The 22,652-nt window shown below is 45.1% G+C and overlaps 1 protein-coding gene across 1 annotated transcript in view; it reads right to left on the bottom strand.

Moving 5' to 3' along the window:
* The window catches only part of LOC144482121 (NACHT, LRR and PYD domains-containing protein 3-like), a 90,373-nt gene that overhangs the window by 5,472 nt on the left and 62,249 nt on the right, over window positions 1-22,652 (bottom strand). Inside the window, 3 exon segments of the mRNA XM_078201351.1 lie at window positions 4,799-4,969; window positions 11,644-11,814; window positions 20,662-20,748. Coding sequence (XP_078057477.1) covers window positions 4,799-4,969; window positions 11,644-11,814; window positions 20,662-20,748 — 429 coding nt within the window.

The raw sequence follows: 22,652 nt of genomic DNA, 5'->3' as shown, positions 1-22,652 counted from the left end.
ACATGTGTGAGAAAAGTGGTTGCAGTGCGGAAAAAGGATCAATGTCCTGATGTATTCTGACAAGGTGAATACCCTGCTGAGTACAATAACGAGTATTAAATATCGATGAGTATTTCAATTTAATCGTCATAAGTCACATTTTGGTTCTATCGGGGGAGGTGGTGGCATAATGGTATGTTACTGGACTGGTGCCCCATAGTAATGCTCTGGAGTCACAGATTCAACCCTGCCACTGTTAAAGGTGAAATGTGAATTCAATACAACATTTGAATTAACACTCTAATGATCACGAAGCCGTTGTCGATAGTCGTTCAACACCATTTGGTTCACTGAAGGCCTTTCCTTACCTGGTCTGGCCCACATGTGACTCCAGATCCACAACCGCGAGGTTGACTATTAAATGTCCGGTCAGCGGCAATTAGGGATGAGCAACAAATGCTGGCCCAGCCAGCGACGGCCACATCACATTAACAAACAAGAAAGCACCATCCAAATTATTGTATTCAAAATCCATTGCGTAACTGAGATTCAGGAAAAATGCTCCGGAGGCCTCATTGAGGGGCTTCGAGGGTCACATTCATCCCTTCGTAAACACGTTGGACAACCATGGGCTTGTACACGTGTTAGACGTGTGCGTAACAATTGAAATTTGTGTTTGGAAAGAAAGCAAAGAACACAAGGGAACGAGCCAAGAAGACTGGAGACGTCCAGATTTTGCCATCCTTACACCAAAGGATGATGAGTTGCTGGATCAGGAAAGCTTGGGGGCACAGCGGACAATCGCTGCTGGTGAGATGGTTGTGGAGCTGAGAGTGAATGGCCTAATGAATGGGTACAGGTAGCCTCTTGTGAGGAGAAGTAATAGTTTTTGTGTGTCCAGCACTGGTCACAAAGAGCAGTCTGAAGGATGTTTTGTAATAATAACAGAATAACGAGGAGTAGCAATAGGCCATTCAGCCCCTCGTTTCAGATCCATCATTTGATCGCTTATTGGCTGATCTTACTGTGGTTCACACTTCGTTTCCTAATTGTCCCCTATAAACTTTGATACCCTTGTCAATCCGAAATCTATCTTAACTCAGTCTTGAACATATTCAGTGACCCTGCAAAAACACTTTGAAAATGAAACAAAAAACATGCATAAGTTCCCCCTTATCCATTCTGCTGGTTACATCCCTCCGAACATCCAACAGCTTTCATAACGTCATGTTAACCCTGACTGATCCTGCAATTGTTTCCTAAGTGTTCTGGTATGACATCTTTCATTTCAGAAGTATAGGATTTGCCCTGCTATTGCTATCAGTCGAACCGGTTTGTACTTTCCATTTTTCTCTGAACATCCATTTTTAAATTGCAGAGTTACATTGTCACTTTCTAATCTACAGGAATATTTCCAGAATCTATAGAAGTTTGGACGATGACCATCAATGCATGTAGTATCTCTACAAACACCTCTTTCAACTCTCTGGAATGAAGATAATCAGGCATTAAGTCCCATTAATTTCCCGAGTGCAATTTTTCCACTAATATAAACAACTGCCCTTTCCTCATTCACACCAGTCCATTGAAGCTCCATTATTTCTGGGACTTTTAAAACATTTTCCACGGTGAATGCAGACACAAAAGGGCTGAACTTTACAATAAAAAATCCAAGTCCAGGACGGGCATGAAAATGGGAGCGGATCAGATCCGTTTTCTGTGTGAGTTCAAATCTGCCATCATATGCACTCAGTGCATGAATAAACAGTAATGGTTTCTCACCTGTAGATGGAGGTGGACAGGGCTTATGTCATCTGAACGTTGGCTGAGAGCAGGGAAGGCCGTCATTGTGCATGCGCAGGTCTCAAGCATCACAAATCTGTCACTCAGTCTATGCTGCTCTCAGCCAGCCTGAATGGCTGAAACACCGCCTCCCCCCCCCCCCCCCGCCATTCCCCACCTACTGCGATGGCACGCGACCAATCCTGACCCCACGACCCACCGGGAACAGTACCCTTTCACTTCTCTCCCCCCATGATCGGCCACCCATCTTAACCCTCCCTCACCCCTTAATAGGGTGCCTGACTCCCCCCAACACGATCGCTGGTCCAAGCCCCACCCATGGCCATTCCTGATTGACCCCCTCTCTCTACCACCAATCCCAATGCAGAATACACAGCGGTTCCGCCCTCCCTCCATCTCACAGATCCCAATGCAGAGTGCACAGCGTGTCCCCACGCCCCACCCAACGACTGATGGCGCCCAACCTCGCCGGTCTGCCCCTGCCCCCTTGAAACAGACTGGCGCCTGGTGGACATTGCAAGGTTGTCAGGTTGGTGGTGCCAAGCTGGTACGTCCAAAATGGCACCCCCCCCCTCCGCGCCCCTTGTCCCCGGCGGCCCCAGGGGACTCAATGGTTTCCACTTCTACCGGCGTGGGCATCACGCTGGTCACCATTGGTGGGGACTAGCTTTGTTTCTCACCGGAGACAAACTCTCGTCTGAGGGTCACAGAGGAAAATGACCCCGGATATTTTCTTCCTAGACTCATTAATTCAAGGAAAATGAGGTTTAAATGTTATTTTTTAAAAAATCAACCCTGTTCCAGAAATGGCTGATCACGCTGGATATCTGGTACTGATAAGATCGCGAGAGGCGCGAAATCGGGCGTGAACCTTACTTTTCTGCCCTGTCAGCATCTTACCGGCTCGGCCCATGCATCGGCCGGTGCGGCACAACGGTGAAATCGCCCCCCAAAGTAAGTACTTGAGTCTCTGCTATTACTTTATTCGTTTTATACATTTTACTGACTTCGTTTGTGTTGGATCCACATTTGTTTGCGCGAATCTTTTGATATTTATGTTTGTATAAAATCTTTCAGAGTTTGTTTTTAATGTTTCTCACTAGTTTACTCTCATATTCTATTTTTCCTTCCTTGAACTTTCTCTTGCTCCACCCTTGCAGAATTCTCAGCCTTATGATTTTAGCATATCTTCTTTTCATCTAACACAATCCTTGATTTTATTCATCACCATTGGTGGGAACACTTCTGTTGATTTTCATCACATTAAATCAATGTATTTTTGTTGAAAACGCTACACCTTTTACGTACCTCAATGGGAATTCGGATCAATGTGAACTTAGGATATTTTTTTTCGACACAGACACTTTAATTGGCTAAGCTGTCGCAATGCTAACGTGCTATTTGTGCTCCGGATCACTTGCTGAACTGCTTAACAACTTTTAGTCATTGACGTGGCAGGACACCCAGATCCCTTTGTATCAGAGAGTTGCCATCTCTCTCCATTCAATTGTCTAATGCTTTTCTATTCTTCCTGACAAAGTGGACAAGCTCCACCTTCTCACATTAAAGTCCTTCAGCTAATATTTTTTCACATTAACTTAAATAATCCACAAAGGGATTTCGTCAAGTTATAGCCTCTTGATTCTTTACTTTCCTATCGTTGTATTATCAGTAAATCTTGCTGCAACAATTCGGCCATTTCTTCCAATTCATTGTACAGATAGTAAATATTTGAGGCCCCAGCACTCTCCCCTGAGGTACTCCATTAGCACCAGCTTTGCCAAAATGAAAATCATCCATTTTACACAATACTCTGCTTGTTGCTAGTTTATGGGGAAAATGGTGATATACTGTCAATGTCACTGGACTAGTAATCCAGAGCTTGTGGGTAACGCTCTGAGGATCCGGGTTTGAATGCCATCATGGCAGATGGCGAAATTTGAATTCAATGAAAATCACGAGTTAAAAAGTCGAATTTTCGTCATAAAAAACCTTGATATACTAATGTCCTTTAGGGAAGGCAATCTGCATCATGATTCACAAATATTAGGACTCCTAAAATTCGCTCTATAATGGTCAAACAAACCATTCAGTTCAATTAAACTGGTCCAGCCAATCCACATCACAGTCCAACCACATCCACTGAATAAAATTAAACAATTCTCTATCAATCATGTACAGTAACCATTGATGTGCCACCTTACTGAATACCATGCATTAATCTAAGTAAAGCACACCTACAGGTTCTCCTTGTTTGTTATTTCCTCAAATATATCAAATAGTTCAGTCAAACATGATTTCAATTTCACGTGTTGACTGTGCATGATTGAATTATCATTTTCTACACTCTGTTCTCAAACATCCCCTTTGAGAGGCGATGGGCTCAGAAAACTATATTTTTTCCTGCTCTCTGTCTCCTTTCTTCCTTGAATAGAGGTGTTTGATTTTTGATTTTCCAAACCACTGGGACCTTGCCAGAATCTAGGGAATTTTGGAAGATCATAACGAATGCATCTACTATCTCTGCAGCCACTTGTGTTAAGACCCGAGTGATAAACTTGTCAAGTTTCAGTTCTAATTGTATTCTGAGTAGGTTTTTCCAGCCGAATGGTTGTGTTTTACGTTTTTACTCCCCATTTACCTCCTGTTTTTCAAATATTCTTGCGATGTTTTCTTTGTATGCTACAGTGAATGAAGGCCCAACATTCCTGTTAACTCTTCTCATAATTATTTGTTTTCCATTATTAGAAACATAGAAAAGAGGACGATTAGAATATTTGAACATTTGAGCCTGCCCCACTTGTCAATATGATCAAGAGGATCATATTCACAAGTGGGGCAAGAGGATCAATATGATCATGGTCAATATTAGACTCTTTAAACTAGATTTTTATTGAATCAAATTTCACCACTGGCCATGGTGGGATTTGAACCAACGTAATGACATCGCTTATTTATACGAATACAAAATATATTCAGTTATTCTAAGTAGAATCTTAAACAGTATGATACTTACTCCAGTTTCTGTATTTTACATTCCAGTTTCTTCAGAGCCATAGACAGTCGGTTCACTCCTAAATTTCCCAGTTTATTATCACCCAGATTCAGATCTATCAGTGACTGGTTTGTCGTGAGAGGAGAGGCAAGGTCGTTGGCACAAGAATCTGAGAGACTGTTGCTATGGAGACTGGAAATCAGAGAGTTAATAGTAACGGGATCAGTGAACTTCCAGCTTCGTTAAGAATACCATTATTAAAAGTAGTGATGTACATTACATCGTGAGACATTCGGGAAACAGACTTCACTTAATAGAGGACAAAATACTATTGATGCTGAAATTCTGAAATATAAGAGCAATATGCTGGGAACTCTCAGCATGTCATGCAGTATCTGTGAAGTGAGGAACAGAGTTAGTTTCAGTTCAATTAGATTTCATTGGAGTTCAATTAGCTTTCCTTAGTGCTTGGAAATAGCAGGAAATTATGTTGTTTTAAGTCACAGGGAACTGGGGATGGATGGATGACGAGGAAAGATCAAAATGGAAGCGCAGGAGTAATTAAATGTCAAAAACGATGTTTTTCTTTATTCATTTGTGGGTTTCCTCCAGGTGGTCCGGTTTCCTCCCACAGTTCAAAGATGTGTGGGTTAGGTTGATTGACCATGCTAAATTGACCCTAATATCCGGGGGATTAGCAGAGTAAGCATGCGGGACTACGGGAATAGGGCCTGGGTGGGATAGTGGTCATTACAGACTCGATGGGCCGAATGACCTCCTTCTGTACTCTAGGGATTCTATGATTCTATGGCATGGGCATCACTGGCTGGCCAGTATTAATTGCACATCTCCAGTTGCCCTTTTAAGACAGTTGAGCGTCAATAAAATTGTTGTAGCTCTGGAGTCACATGTAGGCCAGACCAGGTGAGGGTGAGAGATTTCCTTCCCTAAAGGACATTGATGAAATAGAAAAGTACAGGATCCCCACGTCCTTACCCTGAGTCACTCGGGAGGGAGATTGGATAAGCGGTGGCCCCGGAGTGATGCGATGCGGTTGAAGATGATGTTTGAAAAACGTTTTTCACGCTGCCAGTGGTTGGGGTCTGGAATGCACAGCCCGGAACTGTGGTGGAGGCAGATTGAATCGGGGGAATTAGATAAATATTTCAATAGAAGCAATGTTTAAGGAAACGAGGAAAAGGCAGGATAAGGATACAATTCATCATGTTCGTTTAGAGAACTGGTGCAGACAAGATGGGCCAAATGACGTCCTTTGGCACCGTAACAATTTCATGACGGTAAAAGCTTGAGATTCACCGATATTTCAGGGACACAACATAGCAAGCGTGGTAGAATGGGTGGCGGTGGATCTCTATAGACCCCCATAGCAGATATGTGGATCAAACCCTCGATATTAGCGTCATTCTTCATCACACTCCAGACACCGAAATGACTGAACTAGCCAACTCCACACTTTAACCAGAACCGGTACTTTAGTATCTGAGAGGCGAGGATGCCATTCTCTCCAGCAGCACAAGCAGAATCATAGAATTGTTGCGGAGCAGAAGGAGGACATTCAGCCAATGGTGTCTGCACAGAATCTATGAATGAGCAGTTCACTAAGTGTCATTCCCCCACCTTCCCTTCGTAACCCTGCACATTCTTGCTTTTTTCAGGCAACAATTCAATTCCCTTTGGTAGGCTTCAGTTGAACGTGTCTCCACCACACTCACAGACAGAGCATTCCAGATCTTAATCATTCACTGCAGGGCAAGTCCCGTTTCAGGCAATACTGACAACATATTTAAGGGCAGCCAGCAGCGCTTTCAACGGCAGCAGCTCTGGAGGGATCAGTGAGGGAGCCCTGGTAACCCAACAAAGGACTGACATGGCAGGAGACGATAAAACTTCAATTCAAAGATACATCCATGGGAAGTCCTCCTCAAGGCTGCACGGGTTCAGAGTGAGGTCCAGTTCCCTCAGGAGATGATCTGCCATGTCAACCCAAGCAGGCCTGGGTGGAGATTGCCAAGACCTGAGCAGATATGAGGTATGTGTTTGCAGTGAGGCAGAAACATCAATAACCTTGTGGTGATGTGGCTCCTTTGAGGAGCGATCTTTTCAAGGTCACGATCGGGTCGGTCCCGAAGGAGTGGCTGGACGGGAAGCTGAGCCAATCGGGAGCAAAGGCACGCGTCCTGGGATGGGGAGGAGCCTCAGTCGAAGCCAGGGAGGAGGAGAGTGGAGTCGTGTATTGCGGTTACGTCAGGCCCTATGTAAAAAATATTATTTCTAACCAGTAATTACTTGACGCCACGATGATGTCACCTCCGATATTACTACACTAGCGATGAGGTAAAATATTCTTATTCATCAGGAGGTTGCAGTGCGCAGCTAGAGTGGGAGGAGAGTGAGGGTCGAAGCTAAGAAGAGACATTTACAATGCCTTTCATCGGAACGATTGAGCCATTTTCCATCATTGGAAAACTGGGGACAGCATACCAAAAGGGTGCATTATTCCTTTGCCGCTAATGAGATCGTTGTGGAGGAAATGCAAAAGGTGATACTGCTCACAGTTTGTGTCCAACACATTTCAGGTTAGTGAGGTATCCAACATCGCCTGATATTAGTCATAAGTCTTTTGACGAGATCGTCGAAATGGTGAAAGATTATTTTAACCCTCGACTTCATGTTGAGGCAGCAATTTCATTTTGCATTCCAGCAGCCAACGGAGACTCTCTCCAGTCTGATTGATAGATTGAGAGGGTTGGCAGAGTACTGCGGAGTCTGCACCTTCTCCCCTTGTCTGCGTGTGTTTCCTCCGGGTTCCTCCCATAGTCTAAGATGTGCTGGTTAGGTGTACTGGCCATGCTAAATTCTCCCTCAGTGTATCCGAACATGCACCGGAGTGTGATGACTGGGGGATTTTCACAGTAACTTCATTGCAGCGTTAATGTTTGCCTACTAGTGATACTAATCAATAAACATTAGCCTTAAACTTTAAAATTTGATGACCAAATGCTAAACTAGCAGCGGGCATTAAGTACACAAATTTCGATTTCAGTTGCGCTAACTAGCAGCTCGAGTTGGATGAAGATTCCCAGCAATTAGTTCCTATCAGCGTCCACAAAGAGAAAAACAGTACACATGTTTACCCTTTGGAGTCTCATCAGCCAGTACTATTTTCCATCGTAAAAAGAAACAATTATTGCTGGGAATTCCTCAAGTAGTGGTGTTCCGGGATGATGTCCTAATTACGGGAGCACGCCCTGCAGAGAACAGGGCAAACTTAGAGGCAGTTCTCAATGGTCCGTTTGAAATGAGAGAAAATGTATTCTCCAGGCAGATGAAATTACAGATCTCGATTTCAGGATAGACACCAAATGTCTGTATCCTTTGGAGGATATCGTTGAACCCTTAAGAATGTAACCATGGCTTAAAAATATATCGGAGTTAAAATCCTTCACAGGAATGGTGAATTATTACGACAGATTCTTAGAAAACGTGTATAGAAGTTCAGCACCACTTCAGCTTTCGATGAAGCAACAGTGCTGGAAATGGGAAGAAGCAGAAAAAAGAGGCATTTTCAAAATTAAACAAAGCCTTACAGTGTCATCGACACATTTTTATCCAACCAAACCATTAGTATTTAGCTGTGATGCATCACAATCCGACGTGGGAGCAGTCTTATCCCACACGATGTCAGGTGTAACAGAGAGCCAAATCCCATTTTTGCCACGAACGTTATCAACTGAAAAATGTGTACGTAGATTGACAAAGAAGCATGGCGGTAATTCATGCAGTGAAGGAAATTCATCTATATATATTTGGTAGCCATTTCCACAAAGCATCAGATCACAAATAATTGACGGGTTTATACCAAAAAGATAAACCAGTGCCAACAATTCCGTCTGTGAGGCTGCAGAGATGGGGCATATTGCTATCTGCGTACAGCTAGTCTTTCCAGCATAGGCCCGGGACGTAAATACCGAATAGGGACATGCTCGGCCACCTCCCTATGCCACAGGCTGTGCCGTCAACATCTGTACCACAAGCAATACTGTCAGTGCTGCGCCGAATAGAAACCTTACCGGTCTCAACTACTCATATAAATATTTGGACCAAAAGGGGCCCGGTGTTATCAAAAGTAAAGAGGATTGTGTCACAAGGATGACGCTCCGATAAGTCAGAGCAAATCAGACCATACCTGTAGCAGAGGATGGCGAAAACAAGTCAGGATTGGCGTGTTTTTGTTTTGGGCAGGCTCGTGTTATAGTGCCACCACAAGGGCGACAGCTATTATTACACGAATTGCATGACACAAGCACTGGACAAAGTAGGATGAAATCACTCGCTTGAAGTTATAATTTGTGGCCAGGCATCGATAAATCGAAAGAATAGCCAGCCAGTGCATGAGGTGTGAAGACCAGGAGTCATTGCCACCACTAACAAATATACATACATGGGAGTGGTTGGGACAGTCGTCGTCAAGACTGCATGCACAATTCACAGGACAGTTCATGGGGCTTATTTCATTGTGGTTGATGCTCATTCTGAAAAAACTGGATCAGACTTCTTGCCGAAGTACATGGTCGCCACATAAAAAAGCATATGGATCATCTGAGGAAGAGAGTGGCAGGGATACGGGAACCCAGCAGGTGTGTCCTGTGGTGGACTTGCGTTTGCCAGTTGCTGATACAGCGATTAGTGTTTTTAATGTAGAGCCGAGGCAACCAACAGTTTCCAAAGCAGACGCGGCAGCCGCTACTGAGGATGGTAACTGGTCCCACAACACCAGGTTAAAGTCCAACAGGTTGTGGAGATGCTGGCGTTGGACTGGTACAGGCTGCTGGTGGGCACATCATGGCTACTGAGGAGGTTGTCCATCCCGGATTGATGCATTTGCATTGTGCGTCTCCACCCAGATTCTTTACTGACCAAAGGACCCAGTACCGAGTTGCGACAAATCTCCAGAGTCTGGAAGTCTCCAGATCAAGTCACTTTGTGATGAGTTTTCTCTGGGATGTTTCTGGTGTAATCTTGTGTCATGCAAGCCTATGTTTCATGATGCAACTTCTGGTCCATTCACAGGCGGTCTCAGGAGTTTGTGGTTTTGGTGGGAGGGTGGTGCGAGGGAAGGTGCGTGGCTCCTTTAAGGGGGCGATATTTTGAGTATTGGGCTTGATACTATGGAGAGGCCAGGCGGGAAGCTGAGCCAAATGGGAGCACGGTGGCACGTTCTGGGACGGGGAGAAACCTCCGTTGGAGCCAGGGAGTAGAAGAGAGTAATTATGTTAGACACTTAACATTAATAGGCATAAATATATAAGCTAACAAATCATTCATTGTGAAGAACACAAATTCCCTTTACTTCAATATATACCTGATGACTTTATTATATAACTGATCTGTTCTGACAAGATGAGTGAAGCAGCTTATAGAATTTAATGTGAGGCATTTGTGGTCAGATCTGAATGGAAGTGAAATTGGTAGGAAGGTTAACCCCAACCAGACTCTGGCAATATCCAGCCATCTGCATGGACTGTCCGAGACAAGTCAGCCTCGCTGTGGAGGGTCTCAATCAGTCAGAGGTACACTGTCAGGATGAAGCGGTCGCGTGCAGGTGGCATCCCTGTTGAGACATGATGGACAGTCAGGCTGCAACCAGCCTAGCCTAGTGTGCGTCTTTAATGGGTGAGTAACAATGGAAAGTTATGCGTGTGTACAAGCGAGCGCACAACGTCAGGGAATGAACTAAATATGGTGGTAGCGTTCAGGTCTTGCCACCCTTGCGTCCATATAAGGCAGCTGAGACACCTGATTGCTGACAATAAGAAGGGCTGTGGGGCTGACAGTGAGTGTTCGAATGGATGGACACAGGAGGCCCTCTAGTGAGCACAAAACGTACAGCATGTGTGTCCATCACTGGTCACAAGGAACAGCCTGAAGGACGTGTTGGATTATACATCGTCTCTATTCAGTCTTCTTTCTCTCACAAACCAAGGTCTGTGCGACTGGATGACAGTTGTACCCCTCTGAGCAGGTGAAGAAGTCCTCAGAGGGTACACCCGTCACATTCTTCCCCCAAACTTTCGGCACAAAAATGTGTGGGATTGACATCCCATTGCCTTGGGATCAGAGAGAGAAATCACAGGAGTCAGCGAAAATGCAGTTTTTGGTATATGAGTTCCGATCCCTGGGATGTCATAGATTATTACAGCACAGGGAGAGGCCCTTTGGCCCCATCTCCCAAGAGACTCCCCCAATTGCCCTGACTGCTTGAATACAACCCCCCAGACTACACCCCAACTCGCTGACTCATACACACACTGTACTGTCCACACCCCTCTGCCTAAATGCACCCTGAACTCTGCAAAACTGCAGTCATGGTTCCTTACGTTAAACTTTCCTGCCCGTGACTGAAGGGCAGGAAGCTCGGCACAACATCGTGGGCCGAAGGGCCTGTTCTGTGCTGTACTGTTCTATGTTCTATGTTCTATGAACCCTCTGCGCTACACATTCATACCTGACCCGATTCAGAAGATGGGGCGAGAAAGATAAGGCCGCATTTGAACGTCAATAGCTGGGTGTGGAGTGACAATCTGACTGATTGTCTCCGCACAGCTCTATCCCTGACACTGACAACAATGATGTGGAGATGCCGGCGTTGGACTGGGGTAAACACAGTAAGACGTCAAACAACACCAGGTTAAATTCCAACCTGTTGGACTTTAACCTGGTGTTGTAAGACTTCTTACAGATAATAATGGACTGTGTTTATCTATTATTCTAATAATAGGGTGTGCAATATACCATTAGGTATCTCATTATTGTTTTTAAAAAATGTCACGGAGTTTGACATTTACCTCAGTTTCTGTATTTTACAGTTTGGATTCCTCAGAGCCGCAGACAGTAGTTTCGCTCCTGAATCTCCCAGTGCATTCTCACCCAGGTTCAGATCCCTCAGGGAGGGGCTTGTACTGAGAGCGGAGGAGAGATCCGCAGCAGAAGAGTCTGTGAGAGCGTTTTTTTCCAGCCTGCAGAATCAGAGAAAGGAAAAAATCTGGAATTAGTGTAAACCTCAGCGTTCTTAAGAATACGATTATTAACAATAATAAAATACAGCGTGAGGCATTCAAGAAACAGTTCGGTTCATACAGCAAGATACTATTGATGCTGTAAATCTGAAATATATATTTATGTGCTTATGGAAGAGAGCACACACAACATCAGGGAATACACCAAGAGTGGCTGTGTCCAGGCCGTGTTTTCCTTATGTCAATGGAAGATGATGTGGAGATGCCGGCATTGGACTGGGGTAAACACAGTAAGAAGTTTAACAACACCAGGTTAAAGTCCAACAGGTTTATTTGGTAGCAAAAGCCACACAAGCTTTCGGAGCTCTAAGCCTCTTCTTCAGGTGAGTGGGAATTCTGTTCACAAACAGAGCATATAAAGACACAGACTCAATTTACATGAATAATGGTTGGAATGCGAATACTTACAACTAATCAAGTCTTTAAGAAACAAAACAATGTGAGTGGAGAGAGCATCAAGACAGGCTAAAAAGATGTGTATTGTCTCCAGACAGGACAGCCAGTGAAACTCTGCAGGTCTAGGCAACTGTGGGGGTTACAAATAGTGTGACATGAACCCAATATCCCGGTTGAGGCCGTCCTCATGTGTGCGGAACTTGGCTATCAGTTTCTGCTCAGCGACTCTGCACTGTCGTGTGTCGCGAAGGCCGCCTTGGAGAACGCTTACCCGAATATCAGAGGCCGAATGCCCGTGACCGCTGAAGTGCTCCCCAACAGGAAGAGAACAGTCTTGCCTGGTGATTGTCGAGCGGTGTTCATTCATCCGTTGTCGCAGCGTCTGCATAGTTTCCCCAATGTACCATGCCTCGGGCCATCCTTTCTTGCAGCGTATCAGGTAGACAACGTTGGCCGAATTGCAAGAGTATGTACCGTGTACCTGGTGGATGGTGTTCTCACGTGAGATGATGCCATCTGTGTCGATGATCCGGCACGTCTTGCAGAGGTTGCTGTGGCAGGGTTGTGCGGTGTCATGGTCACTGTTCTCCTGAAGGCTGGATAGTTTGCTGCGGACAATGGTCTCTTTGAGGTTGTGCGGTTGTTTGAAGGCAAGAAGTGGGGGTGTGGGGATGGGTTGTTTGAAGGCAAGAAGTGGGGGTGTGGGGATGATCTCTACTGCCTCCCGAAGATACACAAGGCAAACACACCCGGCCGTCCCATCGTATCGGGCAATGGGACCCTGTGCGAGAACCTCTCCGGCTATGTCGAGGGCATCCTGAAACCCATTGTACAAAGAACCCCGAGCTTTTGTCGCGACGCGACGGACTTCCTACAGAAACTCGGCACACATGGAGCAGTTGAACCAGGAGCGCTCCTTGCCACAATGGATGTCTCGGCACTCTACACCAGCATCGCCCATGACGATGGCATTGCTGCAACGGCCTCAGTGCTCATCGCCAACAACTGCCAGTTTCCAGATGCAATTTTACATCTCATCCGCTTCATCCTGGACCACAATATCTTCACCTTCAACAACCAGTTCTTCATCCAGACACACGGAACAGCCATGGGGACCAAATTCGCACCTCAATGTGCCAATATCTTCATGCACAGGTTCGAACAAGACTTCTTCACCGCACAGGACCTTCAACCGATGCTATACACTAGATACATCGATGACATTTTCTTCCTTTGGACTCATGTTGAACAATCACTGAAACAACTCTATGATGACATCAACAAGTTCCATCCCACCATCAGACTCACCATAGACTACTCTCCGAAATCGGTTGCATTCTTGGACACACGCATCTCCATTGAGGACGGTCACCTCAGCACCTCACTGTACCGCAAGCCCACGGATAACCTCACGATGCTCCACTTCTCCAGCTTCCACCCTAAATACGTTAAAGAAGCCATCCCCTACGGACAAGCCCTCCGCATACACAGGATCTGCTCGGATGAGGAGGATCGCAACAGACACCTCCAGACGCTGAAAGATGCCCTCATAAGAACAGGATATGGCGCTCGACTCATTGATCAACAGTTCCAACGCGCCACAGCGAAAAACCGCACTGACCTCCTCAGAAGACAAACACGGGACACAGTGGACAGAGGACCCTTCGTTGTCCAGTACTTCCCCGGAGCGGAGAAGCTACGGCATCTCCTCCGGACCCTTCAACATGTCATTGATGAAGACGAACATCTCGCCAAGGCCATCCCCACACCCCCAATTCTTGCCTTCAAACAACCGCACAACCTCAAACAGACCATTGTCCGCAGCAAACTACCCAGCCTTCAGGAGAACAGTGACCATGACACCACACAACCCTGTCACAGCAACCTCTGCAAGATGTGCCGGATCATCGACACAGATGCCATCATCTCACGTGAGAACACCATCCACCAGGTACACGGTACATACTCTTGCAATTCGGCCAACGTTGTCTACCTGGTACGCTGCAAGAAAGGATGTCCCGAGGCATGGTACATTGGGGAAACTATGCAGGCGCTGCGACAACGGATGAATGAACAGCGCTCGACAATCACCAGGCAAGACTGTTCTCTTCCTGTTGGGGAGCACTTCAGAGGTCACGGGCATTCGGCCTCTGATATTCGGGTAAGCATTCTCCAAGGCGGCCTTCGCGACACACGACAGCGCAGAGTCGCTGAGCAGAAACTGATAGCCAAGTTCCGCACACACGAGGACGGCCTCAACCGGGATATTGGGTTCATGTCACACTATTTGTAACCCCCACAGTTGCCTAGACCTGCAGAGTTTCACTGGCTGTCTTGTCTGGAGACAATACACATCTTTTTAGCCTGTCTTGATGCTCTCTCCACTCACATTGTTTTCTTTCTTAAAGACTTGATTAGTTGTAAGTATTCGCATTCCAACCATTATTCATGTAAATTGAGTTTGTGTCTTTATATGCTCTGTTTGTGAACAGAATTCCCACTCACCTGAAGAAGGGGCTTAGAGCTCCGAAAGCTTGTGTGGCTTTTGCTACCAAATAAACCTGTTGGACTTTAACCTGGTGTTGTTAAACTTCTTACAATGGAAGATGAGTCAGAGATCCATAGTCATAGAGCAATGCAGCACGGAAACAGGCCCTTCGGCCAGACCAGTTCATACCGACCAGGTGCCCTCCCAGCTAGTCCCAATTGTCTGCATTTCGGCCACATCCCTCTAATCCTTTCCCATGCACGTACTTATCCAAGTGCTGTTTAAATGTTGCTATTGAACCTGCCTCAACAACTTGTTCGTGCAGCTCATTCCTTTTACGCAGCACGCTCTGCGTGAAGAAGTTGCCCCTCAGTTCCCATTTAATTCTTTCCCCTCTCACCTTAAACCTATGCTCTTTAGTTTTCAATTCTCCTACCCTTGGAAAAAAAGGCTATGCGTTCATCCTATCTCTGCCCATCATGATTTTACACAACTCAATAAAGGTCACCCCTCATTCTCTTACGTTTCAAGGAAAAAAGCCCTAACCTTGCCAACCGCTACCTATAACGCAGGACCACTCGTCTTGTCAACGTCCTCGTAAATTTTCTTTCCACTCTTTCCACTTTCTCAACGTCTTTCCTGTAATATTGCGACCACTGCAGTACAATGCAGTGCGGCCTCACTAACGACTTATAGAACTGTAACATAATGTCCCAACTCCTCTACTCACTGCCCTGACTGATGAAGGCCAGTATGCTAAACTCCTTCTTCACCATTGTTTACCTGTGACGCCGATTTCAATGAACTATGTCCTTGTACTCCCAGGTCCTTCTGTCCATCAACATTCCTCCCGTTCACGTATAACTCTTACCCTGGATTGACTTTCCAAAATGCAATACCTTACACTTTCTTGTCGTGAAATCCATTTGCCAATCCTCAGCCCGCTTCCCTCGCTGATTAACATCGCCCTGTAATTTTTGATTATGCTTATCGGTATTAACAATACTTTCTAATTGAGTGTCATCTGCAGACGTACAAACCATGCCCTGTATATTCACATCCAAATCATTTACATAAATTACGAATAATAACGGTCCCAACACCGAACCCAGGCACACCACTAGTCATAAACCTCATGTCCGACAAACAACTTTTGACCATTACCCTGTGCTTCCTACCATCGTGCCAATATTGGACCCAATTTGCTAGCTTCCCCTCACTCCCATGGGACCTAACCTTACAGACTAGCCTGCCATGCGAGACCTTTTGAAAGGCCTTGCTAAAGTCCATATAAACAAAATCTGCTGCCCCACCCTCATCCATCCTCTTGGTTACCTCTTCGGAAAAGTCTACAAGATTTGTCAGAAATGACTTCCTATACACAAAGCCATGCTGACTATCCGGAATCAGACCTTGGCTATCCAAATGTTGATAGGTCTCAGAATTCCCTCCAGTAACTCACCCACCACTGATGTCAGGCTCACCGGCCTGTAATTCCCTGGCTTGTCTTTGCTATCCTTCTTAAAAAACGGAACTACATTAACCATCCTGCAGTCTTCCAGAACTTCACGAGTGGAAAGAACAGAGGCAAATACCTCTGCAAGGTCTTCTGAATTTTTTCCCTAACCTGCCACAAAACCTGAGGATGCACTTAATCAGGCTCAGGGGATTTATCCATCTTAATGCGCTTTAAGACTGCAAATGCCTCCTCCTTAATAGTGCTGCAGCTGGGATACGTGGAAACTGGATGGGCAATCGTTGATCATGAGATGGGTTGTAGATCCCAGATAGACTAAGTAGCTGAACACATGGGCACAGCAGAGACACTGACGAATCCAAATTCTGGTGAATGTGTGCTCACCATTGTTCAGATGGAGTTTCAGGTTAGCAACTTTCTGAAGGACATGTTGGAATGTTGATCCCTCTCCAACATTCTTCCGTCTCTCTCACAAATCAACAGCTGTTCTAGACAGGAGACAGATGTCCACCTCGGAAGAGTTGGACGGAAGCACAGAGTGGAATCTCGTATTATTCCCCCATAACCTCTACTGCAGCAGATCATGCCTCGTACGATTAGCAGATGGTTCACAATCTGGCAATACAGGACAGCACAGAGAAACGCGAGCTGATGGAGGCAGTAATAGCTGAATTCACTCACACTCTCGAGGAGACAGGGCATTGCCACCTTCAGGAAGATGAAATGTGGCTGGAGTCTTGAACAACGCAGCAGATACTGGAGCTGCAGCGTAAGGTATTTTAACATCCCGTGGAGTTTACAAAGGCTGTGTGTATCCATACACAAAGGATGATGGAGTCAATCCAGGCCAGCAGTGTTACCAGTTTTCATGAATGAGCACAAATGCCAATCTCCATCGAGAGAGTGATGACCTCATGGAGAGTTACATCCAGCATATCATCCACAGGAAATACACATGAACCTGCATGTTCTCACCACCTCAATAAACTCTGCAGAGCAATGGCTGGGAGAGTCACTGTCTGTATGGAGTTTGCACATTCTCCTCGTGTCTGCGTGGGTTTCCTCCGGGTGCTCCGGTTTCCTCCCACAGTCCAAAGATGTGCGGGTTACATTGATTGGCCAGGTTAAAAATTGCCCCTTAGAGTCCTGAGATGCGTAGGTTCGAGGGATTAGTGGGTAAATATGTGGGGGTAGGGGTAGGGCCTGGGTGGGATTGTGGTCGGTGCAGACTCGATGGGCCGAATGGCCTCCTTCTGCACTGAAGGGTTTCTATGAATTTCTATGAGAGAGGTAAATTGTGCCTGATGTTACTGTCAGGTCCTCTGACCCATCAAATGAGCATTGAGGGTCCAGTTTGCCCTGAATGTATGGAGGAGCAGCTGCCTGCAGCATCTCGGACACTTTTCAGGATGCCCCTGGTGTGCTCCGCTCTGACCATAACACCAAAACTTCACAAAGCTGCGATGACAGAGACAACTCCAGTTTCTGTACAGAAGGTCCGCAGTCTGCCGGACTCTTCCCTGACTCAGGCAACAAAGAGGACAACAGCCACGTCATTGGGGGATCCCGTCTCTGTTCTATGGGGTTCCTTATCTTGCAGCGTCTGGTAAACATCCATATCCTCATTATAGAAGAGTCATTACACTCAACGACATCCCCATCTTTCAAATCTTCTCCCCTTGTCCATTCAGGTTCTAGTGAGCACAGCACAGTACCAGAACATTCAAGACATTCGATGAGTATATTGAAGGGCTCCACTCGATTAATCCAGGCAGGAACACGTTAACTTCAGAAATCCTCTGGCCTGTTCAATTGTGTCTCAAGTTGCCCTGTAGTAGCTGCTGTACCTATCCGCTGTGACTCTGTTTAGGTTACACACAGACACAATTACCCATCTCTTCAGTGGGTAGCGCTTGTCTTTCTTAATGCTTTCATGAGATGATGGAGTCATTGGTAAAACCAAATCTTGTAGGCAATGATTACCCTCGAGAATCATAGTTTCCCTACAGTGCAGAAGGAGGCCACTGGGCTCACCGAATCTGCACTGACCACAATCCCATCCAGGCCCGACTCCCGTAAACCCACACATTTACACTGCTGATCACCTGTCACTAGTGTCAATTTAGCATTGCCAATCAATATAACCCACACTTTATTGGACTTCAGGAGTAAACCTTAGTACCCGGAGGAAACCCAGTCAGACATGGTGAGAATGTGTAAACTCCACAGAGACAATGATCCGATGCTGGAATTGAATCCGGGTCCCTGGCGTTTTGAGGCAGCAGTGCTAACCACTGTGCAACTGTGCCGTCCCAAATGGTGGTGAGTCCTACTGGAGTTGAAAGCAAGCGGAGAGGTTTCCGTCACACTGCTGAGTGTGCCTTCTGGGCGGTGGACACGCATTTGGAACACAGGAGAAAAGTTATTCGTTCCTGAATTTCCAGAATCTTAGCTCCTCTTGGAACCATAGTTTTTACATTTCAGTGTTTGGTCAAGGGTTACAGTGAGATCCCTACCACCCAGGATGTTCATGCTGGGGGTGAGGGGAGGAGGAGGGGGCTGGATTTCAGAAATAGCAACGCCATTGAACGTTGAGGGGGTGGTGGTTAGATTCCCTCTTGCTGATAATTGGCTGATACTTGTGCAGGGAATCAGTTCTGAATTTTGCTCCGTCCTTGCTGATATGGACATGGACAACTTCAGTCTCTGAGGTATTGTGATTAGTACTGAGCATTGTGCATTCATCAGTGAACACCCTCACTTCTGACCTCATGATGGAAGGAAGGTCATTGATCAAAAGCTGGAGGTGGTTGAGGTGAGGACATTATCCTGAGGAACTCATGCAGTGATGTTCACAAGGCATTGGAAGGAGAATGACACTGTTCTGATGAACAAGAGTACACAGATGTGACAGTAATTCGCGAGATTGGATTTGCCCTGTGTATTTCCGCATTGTGAGGTAGATACAGTGTTTTAGCTGTACTGGAACATCTTGGCTTGGTGAAGGCCTAGTTCTGGAGCGTGGGTCGTGAGCTCTTGCTCACAGGGTACAGTGCCTTCAATCATTTCTTCATATCGCAAAGTTAATTGGCTGAATTTTGGCATCTGTAATTTTCAGCGTCCCAGTAGGAGGCTGAGATTAACCATCCACTCTGTACTTCTGGCTGACGATGGCTGCTAATTGTTCAGTCTCGTCGTTTGCACTGATGTTCTGGGCTCCCTGATCAGTGGCAATGTTGATATTTGTAACATGTTAGAGGCACGTGTATCATTTCTGGCATGTCGAACAACATTCATGAAAAGATGCGGCAGGACTGCAGAAGTTTGATCTCAGCCATGGTTTTGGTATGATTGAGCTCGGTCTATGATGTGTTGTTTCTGCTGTTTGGTATGCAAATGGCCGTGTGCTGTAAACGTCTGCAGTTTCACACCTCATTTTCAGATATATCCAAGTCTAAGTTATTCAAATACGAAAAGAAACATAGTCGCACCAACACTGCACTTACAGTTCGGGAACACCACTGCATGCTACACCCATTGAAGAACGACGTCACCACTACTGTCTGTTTCCTGTAGCCTAGATTACTTCATAATCCATGCTACCTCTTTTATTTCAGCTTGGCTGGCAAACCTGTGCGTCTATTAATAATGGATAGCGTTTTAAATAACACAAATACTGAGAGTAACGGTTCTTTTAGTATCATCATTTGCATGAACAACACTGTCCATTGTTAATTGGAACATAATTCACACTATGCTGTTCTGTGAAAATTGTCATTGACAGGTGAGCCAAACATTTGTGCTCCTGGGTTGTAAGCTCTGGAATTCCCATCCGAAACCTCTCCACCTTGATCTCTCCCCTCTGTTTTAAGAAGATCCTTAAGCTCCATCCAACAGAAATTTGTGCTGTGACTCACAGAATTCAATGTAGTTTGTTCAATGCTTTTCCAATGTAGAGCAGTTTTCGATTTTCAAGCAAAATTAAAAGCTTACAGACGTAACCATCTATCATCTGAATGACTAATTCAACTAAATTCAACGTGTGACATGGTATATATTGGAATTGAATAAATATTTAAGTGTTCTCCACATCTCTTTATTCTGTTGCATAATTTCAATTGAATATTTCAAGTATTCACTCCTGAATCTTGCAGTGTATTATAACTCAGGTTCAGACCCATCAGTGACCGGCTTGTAATAAGAGGAGAGGTGAGAACATCTGAGGCTCCCTCCGGCCTGGAGATCAGACAGAAAATAATTACAGGAACAAAATTAATTCCGTGTTTTTTTTTACCTATAACACTCGGACTGAGAGTAAGGATAATATGCCGTGTTTATTAAAGACACTATTACTGATACTAAAAGTAATTTAGAGTGTCAGACAGCCAGTTATTCTAAGCACAATCTCTCACAGTCTGGTACTTACTGCAGTTTCTGTATTTTACAGTCTGGATTCCTCAGAGCGGCAGATAGTCGTTTCACTCCTGAATCTTCCAAATTATTGTTACTCAGACTAAATGGAGAGAGAGAGAAATGCATTAAAATCAGCTGAATTTTCACCAGCAAAAAATGAGCGTGATTAATATTTGAATCAGAAACTTTGCTCCAGTGGGGAACTGATTAAAGTTACAATATTATGCCTCGCTGGATTTTCCTTTCAATTAAATGGAAAAGAAAATAGTGAACAGTGAAAATTGATGAACAACTGGTGAAAACCACTTTCATCCCACTCAAAATGTATTTTTGGTTGAATTGTCGATGGGATATGGGTATCACTGGCGAGACCAGCATTTATTGCCCACTGCTATTTGCCCTTGACAAGGTGAGGGTATTTCGTTTTGGTCAATAAATGCTGGCCTAATCTGCGATGCCTTCATCCCGTGAACTAACCAATTTAAAAGAAAAATGTCCTTTATTCTGGTCTTAATTCCTGATTATCAGAACAACCCTCCTGAATCTCAATGACTGTTCCTGCCAAGTTTCCAGGAATTTAAATCATTTTTGCTTTTACTTAAATCCGGGATTTCATGCAAAAGTATAATTTTCTGAGAATTAAATGATAAAGTGGAGATTCCCTGTACTTTGTAACTCGTTACATTCTATTAATCTGTGCAACACCTCGGAGTGAGTTATGTTGAGAAAGTGTGCGAACTGCTGCTGTAAAATTCATCCCACTGGATTTTAGACAAGGAATGTTTATTCTCCCATAACAAAGTTGAAATATCCCTGTCCTCTTAGTTTCTATGGGAGGGGTGTTCACCACTTTATTCCCCATTAAACAGGATTTGCATTTTCGGCAGGTACGGCTGCTTTCTTTTTATTTCTGAAATTGCCGGGACTTCCCTCCTCCCGCGAGATCCACACATAGGGAAATGAATATTGGAAAATCTTGTTACATCTCACTGACAGTTTTAGTGGAGACATTCCACTGCGTGTGAGAATCAGTCCGTGGAACAGATTCCTGGTCATTCCTCCCGGTTGTCCAGTGTGTGCCTTTATCCTGGGTATAATTGGGTAATGGAGAAGTTTGTGTCTTTAAAACAGCAGCTATTTTCCTAATTCAGGAAATTCAGGTTTCCTCGGATCAGATCTGAGCTCTGCACCCCTACCATTTTCAATCGTGAATTTTAGTGGATGAGAAAACAACAGCAGGAGGAGTTCTGCGTAAATATCTCCATACTCATGATGGAGTAGACAAACACATCAGTGTAAAAGCATTTCAAACGATCTTCAGCCATGATGTGCGAGTGGCTGACCCATACAGAGGTCCCCAGCATCACACATACCAGTCTTCAGTGAAGTCAGTTCACTCCAATGGATGTCAATAAATAGCTGAAGGCACTAAATAAGGCAAAGATAATGGGTATTGACAACGTTCCGTAATTGTATTGAGGATTTCTGCTCCAGAAGTTGCCATATCCCTGCACGAGTGCAGGTACAGCATTGGCAATTATCCGATCATGTGGAAAATTGTCCAGCTATGTCCTCTACAGAAAAATAATCACCACTCTGTCTATTCTCGATCATCAGCAAAGTAATGGAAGGCGTCGTCGAGACAACTACTAAGTGGTAGGTAATTGGCAACAATCTGCTCGCTGACTCTGAGCTTGTGTTCCGTCAGGGCCAGTCAGCCCCCTACCTCATTTCAGCTTTGATGCAACTAAGGAGAGTAGTGCTGAACTCAGGAGGTGAAGCAAGAGTGACTGTCATTGACATCAAGGCAGCATTTTATCCCAGTGCGGCATCAATGAGCCCGTGAAAAAATGAGTCAGTGGTAATGAGGGGGGAAACTATCTGCCACTTAGTCTAATACCAGAACAAAGGAAGATAGTTGTATTTGTTGGAGGACAGTCATCTCATCTTTAGGACCTCGCTGTTGGAGTTCCTCAGAGGAGTACCCTTGGCACAACCATCTCC

This window comes from Mustelus asterias (assembly GCF_964213995.1).
Source record: "Mustelus asterias chromosome 26 unlocalized genomic scaffold, sMusAst1.hap1.1 SUPER_26_unloc_2, whole genome shotgun sequence".
Classification (NCBI taxonomy): domain Eukaryota; kingdom Metazoa; phylum Chordata; class Chondrichthyes; order Carcharhiniformes; family Triakidae; genus Mustelus; species Mustelus asterias.
The sequence above is the reverse complement of the archived record's forward strand: the minus strand, read 5'-3'. Positions and strand labels throughout refer to the sequence as shown.